Here is an 11634-nt window from a genome sequence, read left to right as displayed (position 1 = left end):
TCAGTATTGATAATGATTGTATTAGTAGTATCACGTATTTGATACTCTAATATATCGCAAGAAGATATCCAGCATAGATAGTAGACAAGGTGTAAGTCGAGATAAGGTGAAGCACGCAATCCCGCGCCTCTCTACGTGATTTGGACCCTGGAAGGCCGGAGAAAGATTAAGGCAACGAGGCGGGGACTCAATGGCAGCCGCGCGCCATTCCCAGAAGGGAAGGGGCGTCTTATCTCCCGCTAACCCCCGCATTTTGGCTGTCTCCTCCGTGGCCACCGTTGATAAGCTCCTCTTCCTTGGGTTTGTCTGCCTTCCTGTTCCCAAATTACCCCTCGCTGCAACCACTCACAATCCTCTCCTGCCATCTCGCTAGCTGCACCCTGATCTTAACTAACATCTCCTTCAATCAATCAGAATGAACGTCCGGAGTCGAACTGGCTGTTTAGCTTGCAAGAGTAAGTCTATCCGCTCGATCAAGCGGCCGCCTGCATGGCCACGCTGCCCAATGTCCTCGTGCTGATAAGGTATCTCAGAGCGCAAGCGTCGCTGTGGAGGTAAGATCTACGACCTGCTACAATTCGTACCTATTGCTCTTAATGCCACGGAGCGTCTGAGCTGACCAATCGCCAAATCAGAGGAGAAACCCGCTTGCAGGAACTGTGTCGTTCGCGGATTCGAGTGTCCGTACCTATCGGAGAACTCACAACTGATTAACCTAAGGTTTAAGATTTCTCTTGGTAGGCAGTCCTTGCAAATGATGCTTGAACGGTATCCTAATTGCCTCTAGCAAATGGCTACCGGCTCCCTCTCAAGAAGCAGAATCGGAGGCACTTCATCTCCGTTTCGGCCGAGGATGTCGCCTTGCTATCGTCTGAGCATAACCAAGAAATTGTACCCGCAGAGAAAGATGATACACGCACTAAGAACCTAAATGGCCACGCACTTAACCCGGTCAGACTGGATGCATCGGTCTTTGCATCCCCTCTAGTCGATTGCAGTGGGCTCGAGCACCAACTATTCCAGTATTGTGCGTGCCCCAAATGATAACCGTCATATCCTTGGCTAATTTATACACAGATCTGCAGGTAATCAGCAGGGTGAGAGTCTTCCGTGATGATTCAAGAAACAAGTTTCGATCTCTTGTCGTCCCATTCTGCTGCGGACGGAGACCGTTGCTCTACGCGGTTCTGTCCGTCAGCGCCAATGACCGTCGCGCCGAAACAGTGCCGACACACGTAAACTACGAACAGCTGGCGCTTTCGTACAAATCCCTCGCATTGAAGTCCCTTCGAAAATCTCTGTCGGATGTTAGTAATGCAAGCGAGGCCCTCATGACCTGTCTTATCCTGTGCACTCTGGAAATTGCCTCAGGTTGCCAACCGGATTGGGTGCGTCATGCTAAAGGCGCCTTTGCTATCATAAACAGCTGCTCGAGCATGATAGATCCTGAGATTTTATTTTTCGCCCGGAGCTACTTCCAGTCTCGCACTGTCTTCTTCCGCACCACGGGCTGCCATGACGATCTACATGACAAGGATGCGGAGCGTCTGCTAGAGCCACAGACGGGAATCGATCATGGCATGGACTTTTTCTCACAATGCACAACCCTCGGAATCAATTATGCTGACGAGCGGACGGAGATCCAGCCCCATTTTGGCTGCTCCCTCAGCTTGCTCGACATCATCGCCCGGGCAACAGACTTGGTCAGCCAGAAACAGAAGCTTCGTCGCAATGGCTGCAATTCATTCTTTTCCGAAGGAGAAATGATGCAGCGGGCCATGTCACTGCGGAGCGAGCTGGACTTGTTGCCTAAAGAGCACTCCCCAGACAGCGAGTACCTGACAACCTGCGGAGAGTGCTTTCGCATGGCTGCTGACCTATACTTGCAATTGGCCTGCGATATCCCCTTGACCCAGCCAGCCCTCCAGACACTGTTGGGTAAACTGCTGGATCACATTGGCAAGGTCATCCGCGAGGACCAGGAGCGGCAGCTCTTCCCAATGTGGCCAATATTCCTGGCAGGTTGTCTGTCCACCACCGACGAGGACCGGGGGCGCGTTCTCAATTACTTCACCTATCTCGCTCATGCATGGCCAGTCAGCAACATTCCCATCGTGCGTGAAGCCACAGAGACAGTTTGGAAGTTCCGAGACCTCAACCCTCATGAGTGTGGAAGCGGATTCGATTGGCAAATGATTATCAGCCGGATGAACTGGAAATTGGCACTGTCATAGCTGTGATTCCTTCAAGCCTACCATTTAACGATATATGAAGATAACCAAACGAAGTTACATGACACTCATAGCAATAAGAAATACCAATTCATACCACAGAAAAAGGAAAGCTACAGCTTCGGAGCCGGAGCCAGTCTAATCTCCTCAAACTCCCTCGTCTCCCCCAAACGCCAACTAACATCCCCCTCCCACTTCCCCTCCTTCTTCTTACCCCCCTTCCACCTCCACCTCCCAACCCCCTGCTTCCTCTCCTTCAACAACGTAAACACCCAATCACCCACAATCGGCAACATCTTAAACAAATGCCCCGAATCCCCCGAACAGAGAACAACCGACCCCTCCGTCTCCGGCACAAAATCGATAATAAACTCCGAATCACTCGTATCCGCAAACCAACACAACTTCTTCTCCACAAACGGCCGATCCGCAAACTGCGGCAACGACTCCCTCAACAACCTCCTCATCCTCTTCTCATCCTCCGCCGGCAACACCCCCTCACTCTCCTGCAGCGTCTTCGGCGGGGTCGATACCCCCGACGCGGGATCCGTGTTGATATACCCGCCGCCCATAGGGCAGATCTTGAGTAGATTGGTCTTCGGATCCGGCTCGAAGTAGAATCCCAGATCGCGGGCATAGGTTACCGGAATGCCGCGGAGCATGGACGTCTCTTCATCGGTCAGTTTGACATGTCCCAGTGACCACGACTTCGCGACGACTTGGCCCCCTGCTTCAGGGACGAGGGTAGATGCCGCGGCGCCGATTGCGACGACGGCGAGCTTGCAAGGGTAGGTTTGGCCATTGGCTGTGCGGACGCCGGTTACTTGTTTCTTGTTTGTGGGGGACGAGTAGATCAGCGAGGTCACGCGGCCGATGTCTTCGCCGAGGAAGAATTTCACGCCACGAGCTGCGGCGGCTTCGTAGACGGCGCGGAGAGCGTTGGCCGAGTGCGCGTATCCGGCTAGTTGATTGAAGTAGCCGTTCCAGCCTGGGAGGGGGCCGGTGAGTTGCCAGGCGATGTTGCGGATATCGGCTGGGGTGGAGATGGTGGTTAGTTTGCCTTTGTAGGTGGGGTGGTTGCGGATTGAGGCCAGGAAGCGGTTCATTGTCTGCGAGGCTTTTTCGGGGGCGGCGCCGGAGACGAGGTGCAGGAAGCCCGTTTGGTGGTAGTGCGGGGCGTAGAGGGGGGTTTTCCAGCCTTCGATGGCTTGCTGTTGAGAAAGGAGTGTTAGGCACGTGGGTGGAGGGGTAGAGAGTAGGATTGGACAGGGAAAGGGGGAGGACGTACGAGTGTCAGTTCAGTGTACCATGGGTCTTCGTATTCTGCGCGCACGATCTTGTTGATGTCGTGGCCGGCGGAATAGCGGGCTGGGACTTGGTTGTCTCTTTCGAAGACGGAGACGTTGGTGAAGCCGTTGCTGGAGAGGTGGAGGGCTGTGGTGAGGCCGAAGACACCAGCGCCGATGATGGCGATGGGGTCGGACTTGGATGTTGATACCATTGTGGGATGGTATACGGGGGTGCAATTGGGGTGTGAGAGGGGGCAGAGAGAGAGGGTCAGCTCAAGTGATGATCACTGAGAGGGAGCATGAGAGGTTGATTCGTCCTGATGAGCTGCAATGGGGTTATATACTAGTAGTATCATGGCATAGGAATCACTTGGCAATTCAAATGAATCATACCATGTACAGGTAGCATGCTGTGAGCATGAACAGGTCGGCAGTTACTCCTCCCCCGTCTGCCCCCGCTGTACCTCCACCAGAATTGGAGTGCACATACCAGAAACGCGCAGCTATAGTGTAACGTGCAGCTTATCGGAGTGGCTCGAGCGTCTGGTGCATCTGGAATTGTGGGTTAGCGCAAGCGATACATACCGGATACACTATCTTACTGTTCATGTGGGGATTGTCATCTTGGAGAAGAAACGGGGGCGTTGAAGGCGTTAGCGTGAACGATGATCGCCGGTTAGTGTATGCGAGGGTCTGGAGATAGGCGGTGACGCTAGTACATAGCTGTATCGGCTGGATAATGGGGACCTAGTCTCAAGAGATAATCAGTCGGTGGGTCTTGCATGAGGGGATACATGGCGATAGCCGATAGGAGGTGCGGGGGCTTCGTTGCAGCTGGAAAAGTCAATGTTAGTTTTTGTCTTGAGAAGGACAAGGAAGGATTTACACATCGTGACATTAAGACATGTTTTAGGTAACGGTGAGAGTAGTAGTAACAGATCGCCTTCGCGCAAGAGAATGCAGTGGCTCGAGATTTGCTGAAATGATGATCATGGACGAGCTCGATATGCGTGTGTCATTGAAGTTGAGGTGAAAGTGAAATTGTAGAGTGAAAAAGCTGTCTCGAAGTAGACGGTCACCTGATTCAACAGGGTAGTCTCTATACTAATGTCTACAATTGGAACTGGGTAGTACTAAGATACTATCTACTCATGGAGAGAACAGTATAAGGTGAATCGTTATCATTGCGAATTCTATTTTTACACACTCCGACCTCCAATTTCATGTCTCATGGCGCCTATATAATATTCAAACCATTACTCGTTGCTGGGGTACCGGAAGCCGTTCAAGGGGAAGAATTCCTCCTTGATCGTTCTAGGGCTGGCGAATCTCATGAGGACATTGGGACTGCCAGCCTTGTCGTTGGTTCCACTAGAGCGACTGCCACCGAATGACTGTTGTCCGATCAGGGCAGCAGTAGTCTTGCAGTCTGTTGCGTAATTCGTTAGTAGTGAAATCTAGAGAGTAATAGCATGATCACTTACTGATGTAGAAGTTGCCAGCAGAGTACCGCAAGGTATCCTCAGCCTCGCGAATGGCACGCCGATCGCCTGCGAATACAGCTCCAGTCAGAGCGAATCCACCGCCACTCTGGTCGACTGTCTTCAGAACCGAAGACCACTCGGCATCAGGGTAGACATAGACGGCGAGCACTGGACCGAAGATTTCCTTGTCGAACAGCTCATGGTTGGGATCCTTGGCCCGGTACACAGTAGGGTGCACGTAGTATCCCTTCGAGCCGTCGTAGGTACCACCGGCAATCAACTCCAAGGATGGATCCTTGTTGCTGGCATCGATGACCGACTTGATCTTCTCGAAAGATGCTTTGTGGATGACAGGGCCCATGAAAGCTCCCATGTCCTCGGGAGAACCAATCGTGATCTCGTTGATCTCGGACTTCAACTTCTCCAAGAACTCCTGTGCCCGAGACTCAGGCAGGTACAGTCGGGACGTGGCCGAGCACTTTTGTCCCTGGTACTCGAAAGCACCACGAAGAGTGTGGTAGACAGCACTCTGGATATCGGCAGTGGGATGGACCAGATGGAAGTTCTTGCCACTGGTCTCGCCAACCAGACGAGGGTAGTCCCGGTAGACCTTCTTGCCAATGTTTTCGCCGACCTGAGCGTACAGAGAACGGAAGACGTCCGATGAACCGGTAAAGTTGAGACCACCAAATTCCCTGCGTCCGAGCACTGTCTGTGTAATCTCTTGCGCATCACCTGTAACGAACTGGATAACATTGGGAGGCAGGCCAGCTTCCAGGAGGATCTTGTAGACGAGCTCACTCGCGTACACGTTCGAATCGGAGGGCTTCCAAACGACGACATTGCCCATAAGAGCCGGACCGCTAATTAGGTTTCCGCCAATAGCAGTAAAGTTGAAAGGCGACACGGCGTAAACGAATCCTTCCAAGGGTCTGTAGTCCACACGGCTAGAGAACAGTTAATATCTGAGCGTCCAAAGTTCAAAGCTTTGCACTTACGTCCACATTCCCTCAGTACCGCGGTCGGGCTGCTTCTCCAGCAGCTCAGCAGCATAATTGCAGTTTAGACGGAAGAAGTCGGCCAACTCTGCAGCTGCATCAATCTCACCCTGCCAGATGTTCTTGCCTTGTCCCAGCATCGTAGCAGCGATGAGTTCGTATCGGTATTTGCCGGCGACAAGCTCGGCAGCCTTGAGGAAAATGGCAGCCCGATCGACAAAGGGAGTGTTTTGCCACGCTTCCTTTGCCTCCAATGCTGCATCAATTGCCGCATTTACTTGTGCAGCATTCACGCTCGGGTAGTTGGTAAAGGTAGTGGCATGTTCGGCGGGCAGAGGCTGTTGCAATGTGTTGGAGATCGAGAGCGCTTTGCCTCCGACGTATGCCTGACTCTTGAGCGGCAGTTGTGATTTCATTTGCTTTAGCACTTTTTCGACCTCTGCCCTTTCGGGAGAACCCCTGGTGTAGTCCAGCTATCAAGGAGAGAATTAGTATATGCGTGCAATGGGAGTGGGTAGGAAGCCAGCAACTCACGTTGGGCTCATTTCTAGCAGCTGGCAGACGAAAAGGAACGGTCGCAACACCACGAGCTCGAAGAACTGGAGCTCTAGCGGCACGGCGTCCTAGGGAGCGCACGCTGGGTGAGGGTTGAGACAAAGGTAGTTTGAAGGCCATTGTGATAGTGTCCGGTAGCAGAGGCCGTAGAGGAAAAACTGAGCATAGACATGGAAGAGACGAACATGGTGAACATCATTCTTATGTATGAAGCTGGCCATGGTGCTTGAGGAGTCAACTGCTTGGCAGACCGATGTTCGGCGCTGTTGCAGCTGGAAGTGAGGAGAGTGAGGAGTAAGATCCACCGATTTGGAGTCCATCCAGCTGGCGGGTAAACTAGCCCTGCACTTGTACCTTCCCGGCTAAGTATAGTGGCGGGTACACTAGCCTTCCGCTGGAGATCCCCCTAATGCGGCATGAAACCGTTCCTTTAGTCTACCTCTTGTTAACGCCATCTTACTTCAATTCCGCATGTCAGCCACATCTTGGTTTGCCTATCGCGTTTAGATAAGCTAGGGTGTTGGCTATCTTATCCACGCAACTTTACCGATAGGCTTTCTCACCGGTTAGAGCGAAAAGATTCACGCTCATGTGAGGGGTGCCCGACTGGCCCTCCTTTCGTACACAGCATGTCTGGTGAAGAGCATTATCGGGCTCTAGGCCTGTCGGGTCAACGTGTTGCTTGTCATAGCTCTAGGTTACAAGTCTGGTGAATTCTGTCCGTAACAGCCCTAGACCCCTAGGCTCTCCCCGATGTATCTCCACGAGGTATGGAAGCTCTTGAAGAATTCAACACAAAACTGGGCATCCCCTCGAATGAAGCAAATTGGAGACCGATACCCCTGCTGTTGAGCTGACTGTATCTATATAATTGAAGGCCCCTCTTCCAGGGTGTATTTGAGTACCTGGAACTCCGGAATGTCGCCTGAACGTGTCACCACGGAGCCATTGCACTCTCCTGGCTGGGATAATGACTGGCTCAGGCAGTTAGCCGGCGATATAGTCGCAGGATCACTGTCTGCAACGATTATCGCCCCGATCACAACAGTTATCGATCGGTACGTATCTTGAAGACGAACCGAAGAATCTATCTGCTGATATGTCAAGTTCAGGAGCGTCGTGGAGAGGCTCTCCTCAAATAAATCCATCCTGCATACACTTCGCACACATGCCATTTGCTCCATCCTCCAACCGAGAAAGTTTTACTTTTCCCGGCCTTTCTTCATCGCTTGGTCTCTTTACGCCGCAACCTACGCTACCGCAAATGCCACCGATACAAGCCTCGACCAGCTTTCCGAAATAAGGGAGAAATCAACAAGCGCGAGTCTCGTCGCAACGTTCAGCTTCCTCCCAACATACGTCGTCAATGTGTCTCTGGGGATCCTAAAGGATATCCGGTTCTCTCAGATTTACGGACACCCAGACGGTCGTCTCAAGCAGCCACCTCCCATCCCAAGACTCGCGTACATGGCCTTTCTTTTCCGCGACAGCATCACTATATCCAGCTCTTTCACGCTGGCTCCGCAGGTGGCTTCGTTAGTCCCAGATTGGATCACTGCAGACCCGCATACCAAGAGAACTGTGACCCAGCTCGCTCTCCCCGCCTTGGTGCAATACGTGAATACGCCGTTCCATATGATCGCGTTAGATGTTATTGCTCGTCCCCAAGTGGCCACGATAGCAGAAAGATCCGTTACGATACGGAGAGGCTATATGCAATCATCGTCGCTGAGGGCAGCAAGGGTTCTACCGGCGTTCGGAGTGGGGTGTATAATCAATACGGATTTGAGGGCATCTTTGCACAGAAGATGGATGGTTAGATAGGGCAAATACCAGTGCGGGGCACAGCAAACGAGAATAACTTATCTCTCCACTTGATTGTCATGTCTATCATTTTTGCGGGCACGTATCAGGACTGCGGCAGTAGCCGGACGGTTCCTAAGTATTTGGGCCCGTTACGAGGATCAGCAAAGCGAGTAGCCGAGTTGCAAATGAAGATGCCAGATACGGCTGCACTAACCCCTGGCTCCCGGGAGGGGTAACTCGTAGCGCCCAGGTATGGATGTTATTGCTTTTGTGTATGGTAAGGACGGGTATCGGCTGTTGGCTCGATGCAGCAACCCGCTACTTATCTCTCCAGCGCATACACTAACCTCACCTGCAAGGTTTCACTAAATCTGTGAATAGCTTAATCTCCATCCCTTGGCCACGCTTCTGTGCACTCCTGCTCCACATCTGCAGTTGAGCGAGCCGCTCACAACAGGCGAAAGAAGAGATAAGTGCCCAGGCGCTATCGAAGCGAATACTGATTAGCCAACGATTACTCGACCCGAACTATCATATCTCATTGACATGTTTTCCCCAGACGCTAATCAACTATGCTTATCCCCGCATCGCTGAGCCTTTCCCGTTCTGCCACTTTATCCAATCAGGCTATGGATCGGCCATATCTATCCACGAGCTTCCGCTGTGGAAAAGAACAGCCACCGGAATTCACTATCAGCACCCAGCAGGTAGCCTTTGAGGGTCAGAAGGCCCAAATACACGTATAGGCAATACGTCATGCTAGCGGAGATAAACCGATGCCTCGCAAATGGTCCTTGTGCATTGGCTGACTGCAACTGTCAGGTCGACATGATCATGGATGCCTCAGGCAGATGGCATATTGGCCTCTCACTGGGTCAATACCGTGGCCAGGTGCAAGCCAACTTGGCTCAAATAGGCCAGATGTTCTCGAGTCTCACCTGCAAATCTCACCACTTCTTGTGCTGAGCCTACTGTCCTCACTTCCTCTTTATACTTTCATATAGGATACCCATCTATTAGTCCTACCACTTGGTCATCTTGGGAAGAATGAGTGCTTCGATAGGACCCAGAGACCTGGCAGAGATTCATGACACTCCTGCGTATGACTACGGACAGGATGTGGAGAAGAAGCAGCTGGATGATACATCCCCTGAAGAGGAAGATCCATTTGGTAATGAAGAGTTCGCAGAGGTGAAATACCGGACGATGGGTTGGTGGTAAGTTATATATCCCCTGCCCCTAGACTACGTCTTGGTCCTGTATCTGATCCTTCTTCGCAATATGCAGGAAAACAGGGATACGTGAGCCTCAACCCTATTACAGTCACCCAAAATACATAGACCCCTAACCCCTATTGTCTACAGTCATGGTCGCAGAGAATGTTTCTATTGGAATTCTATCCCTTCCATCCGCCTTTGCAACACTGGGCTTTGTCCCGTAAGTAACCTGCTACACTGGTAGACGAAAGCTAAGCCTAGTTCTAGGGCTCTTGTCATATTGATTGGAATATCTGCTATATCATGGTATACGGCCTACATCCTTTGTCAGTTCAAATTACGATACCCCCAGGTCCATAGCATGGGAGATGCTGGTGAAATCATAATGGGGCGATTCGGACGGGAACTGCTTGGTATCGGCCAGCTACTATTCCTTATATTCGTTATGGCCAGTCACGTCTTGACCTTCACGGTTCTCATGAATACGATTACCGAGCATGGTACCTGCACAATCGTGTTTGGTGTTATCGCACTGGTTGTCAGTTGCGTTGGTGCCTTACCACGTACCATGGACAAGGTATATTGGATGTCGATTGCATGTAAGCACCTTCCCATCTTTCACACTTCACTTTAATTATGATGCTAATTCAATTTCTGTATAGCATTTCTCAGCATTGTAGCGGCAACTATGGCCACTATGATAGCGGTCGGCGTAGAGTACAAAGGCCACATCCCTCTTGCTGCGACTACCCATCTCAGTTTCAACGAAGAATTTCTGGCAGTCAGCAATTTGTTCTTTGCTTATGGTATAGCCCCAGCTAATCATGATTCGTGAGCAATACATCTAACTTCACGACCATCAACAGTCGGCCATGCGTCGTTCTTCGGATTCATCTCAGAGATGGACAAACCTCGAGAGTTCACCAAGTCCATATCGGTACTCCAAGTCATTGATACCTCGCTATACATAGCTAGCGCAGTGGTTATATACCGCTACGTAGGCGCGGACGTTCAATCCCCTGCATTAGGCTCTGCGGGGCCCTTAGGGAAGAAAATCGCCTACGGGCTGGCTATTCCGACTGTATGTTAACTACCGTATCTTTTGTAACGACTACTGATTCATGTCCTCAGGTCCTCATTGCTGGAATTGTCAATGGTCATGTAGCCAGCAAATACGTGTACGTGCGTGTTTTCCGCGGCACAAACCACATGCATGAACGGACATTGCTCTCCATCGGTTCATGGGTCGCTATTGGATTGATTTCCTGGGTAGTTGCCTGGGTCATCGCAGAGTCAATCCCAGTCTTCAACAACCTTTTGAGTCTAATTGTACGTGGCCATCTCCTGCTACAGAACATGTATGCTAACATCGACGATAGACTGCACTTTTTGGCTGTTGGTTCGCTTGTGAGTTTCAAATATTCTAAGATGCTACGGAATATACTAACGACAGCTTATAGATGGGTTCCCTGCTATCTTCTGGTTCACCTTGAACAAGGGCCAGTGGTTCGCATCAACCAAGAAAATATTTCTTACCGTGTCCAACACGTTCATTTTGGCCATGGCAATTACCCTTGTATGTATCTTCTATTCTTAAAAGGATCCTGTCGCTAATGTCTTTTACAGTGCGGTCTCGGGTTATATGTATCGGGCGATGCGATCAGCAAGGATAGTGGCAGTGGTGTCTGGACGTGTGCCAACAATGCTGTTTGAATGACCTATCCTCAACCAAAGCTGATCATCTTTCATGTTACTCTCAGTCGTTCAGCAATATACTCTTCTTGCTGTGATGATGGTTTTAATGATCAGTTAGGACTTCTCGATTGTATCATGATGTTTCGAGCACGTGTTTTGTATCAAGCAATAAACGTATGTTCTTTTAGCGAATGATAACGAATCAGTTCAATATTTCACAATAATTTGAAGAAATGTAATAAAAGCAAGGAAAATGCATAAGCATCTCCCTCATGCTTGATCATTCTCCCAGGTGTAGAGCTTTAAGATATATCTCTAGTTAGTATACCCATTTACTTAGACTATTCAGCGTATATACT

At 50.7% G+C, this 11634-nt stretch overlaps 5 protein-coding genes across 5 annotated transcripts; 3 read left to right on the top strand and 2 right to left on the bottom strand.

The window, feature by feature from the left end:
• Positions 1-328: 328 nt before the first annotated feature.
• BO79DRAFT_184792 (Zn(II)2Cys6 transcription factor) lies at positions 329-2316 on the top strand. The gene is made up of 5 exons (XM_025680350.1): positions 329-455; positions 534-554; positions 636-737; positions 788-1027; positions 1078-2316. Exons 1-5 carry the CDS (start codon positions 416-418, stop codon positions 2232-2234), a joined length of 1560 nt encoding a protein of 519 aa, XP_025545140.1. The 5' UTR covers positions 329-415; the 3' UTR covers positions 2235-2316.
• A 28-nt stretch (positions 2317-2344) lies between these two features.
• Positions 2345-3732, bottom strand: BO79DRAFT_249523 (NAD(P)/FAD-dependent oxidoreductase; the record flags this gene model as incomplete). The annotated part of the gene is made up of 2 exons (XM_025685778.1): positions 2345-3442; positions 3520-3732. The coding sequence occupies 2 exons, from the start codon at positions 3730-3732 to the stop codon at positions 2345-2347; spliced, it is 1311 nt and encodes a 436-aa protein (XP_025545139.1).
• A 1044-nt stretch (positions 3733-4776) lies between these two features.
• Positions 4777-6677, bottom strand: BO79DRAFT_241813 (L-glutamate gamma-semialdehyde dehydrogenase; the record flags this gene model as incomplete). Its single annotated transcript, XM_025685163.1, has 4 exons — positions 4777-4949; positions 5005-5951; positions 6003-6475; positions 6537-6677. The coding sequence occupies 4 exons, from the start codon at positions 6675-6677 to the stop codon at positions 4777-4779; spliced, it is 1734 nt and encodes a 577-aa protein (XP_025545138.1).
• Positions 6678-7475: 798 nt separating this feature from the next.
• BO79DRAFT_184787 (uncharacterized protein) lies at positions 7476-8381 on the top strand (the record flags this gene model as incomplete). Its single annotated transcript, XM_025680349.1, has 2 exons — positions 7476-7615; positions 7670-8381. 2 exons carry the CDS (start codon positions 7476-7478, stop codon positions 8379-8381), a joined length of 852 nt encoding a protein of 283 aa, XP_025545137.1.
• A 1029-nt stretch (positions 8382-9410) lies between these two features.
• On the top strand, positions 9411-11293 carry BO79DRAFT_133402 (amino acid transporter; the record flags this gene model as incomplete). Its single annotated transcript, XM_025677986.1, has 10 exons — positions 9411-9580; positions 9651-9664; positions 9728-9800; positions 9848-10179; positions 10243-10386; positions 10447-10661; positions 10712-10909; positions 10960-10987; positions 11041-11156; positions 11207-11293. 10 exons carry the CDS (start codon positions 9411-9413, stop codon positions 11291-11293), a joined length of 1377 nt encoding a protein of 458 aa, XP_025545136.1.
• Positions 11294-11634: the final 341 nt, after the last annotated feature.

This window comes from Aspergillus costaricaensis, assembly GCF_003184835.1.
Source record: "Aspergillus costaricaensis CBS 115574 unplaced genomic scaffold BO79scaffold_1, whole genome shotgun sequence".
NCBI lineage: Eukaryota > Fungi > Ascomycota > Eurotiomycetes > Eurotiales > Aspergillaceae > Aspergillus > Aspergillus costaricensis.
The sequence above is the reverse complement of the archived record's forward strand: the minus strand, read 5'-3'. Positions and strand labels throughout refer to the sequence as shown.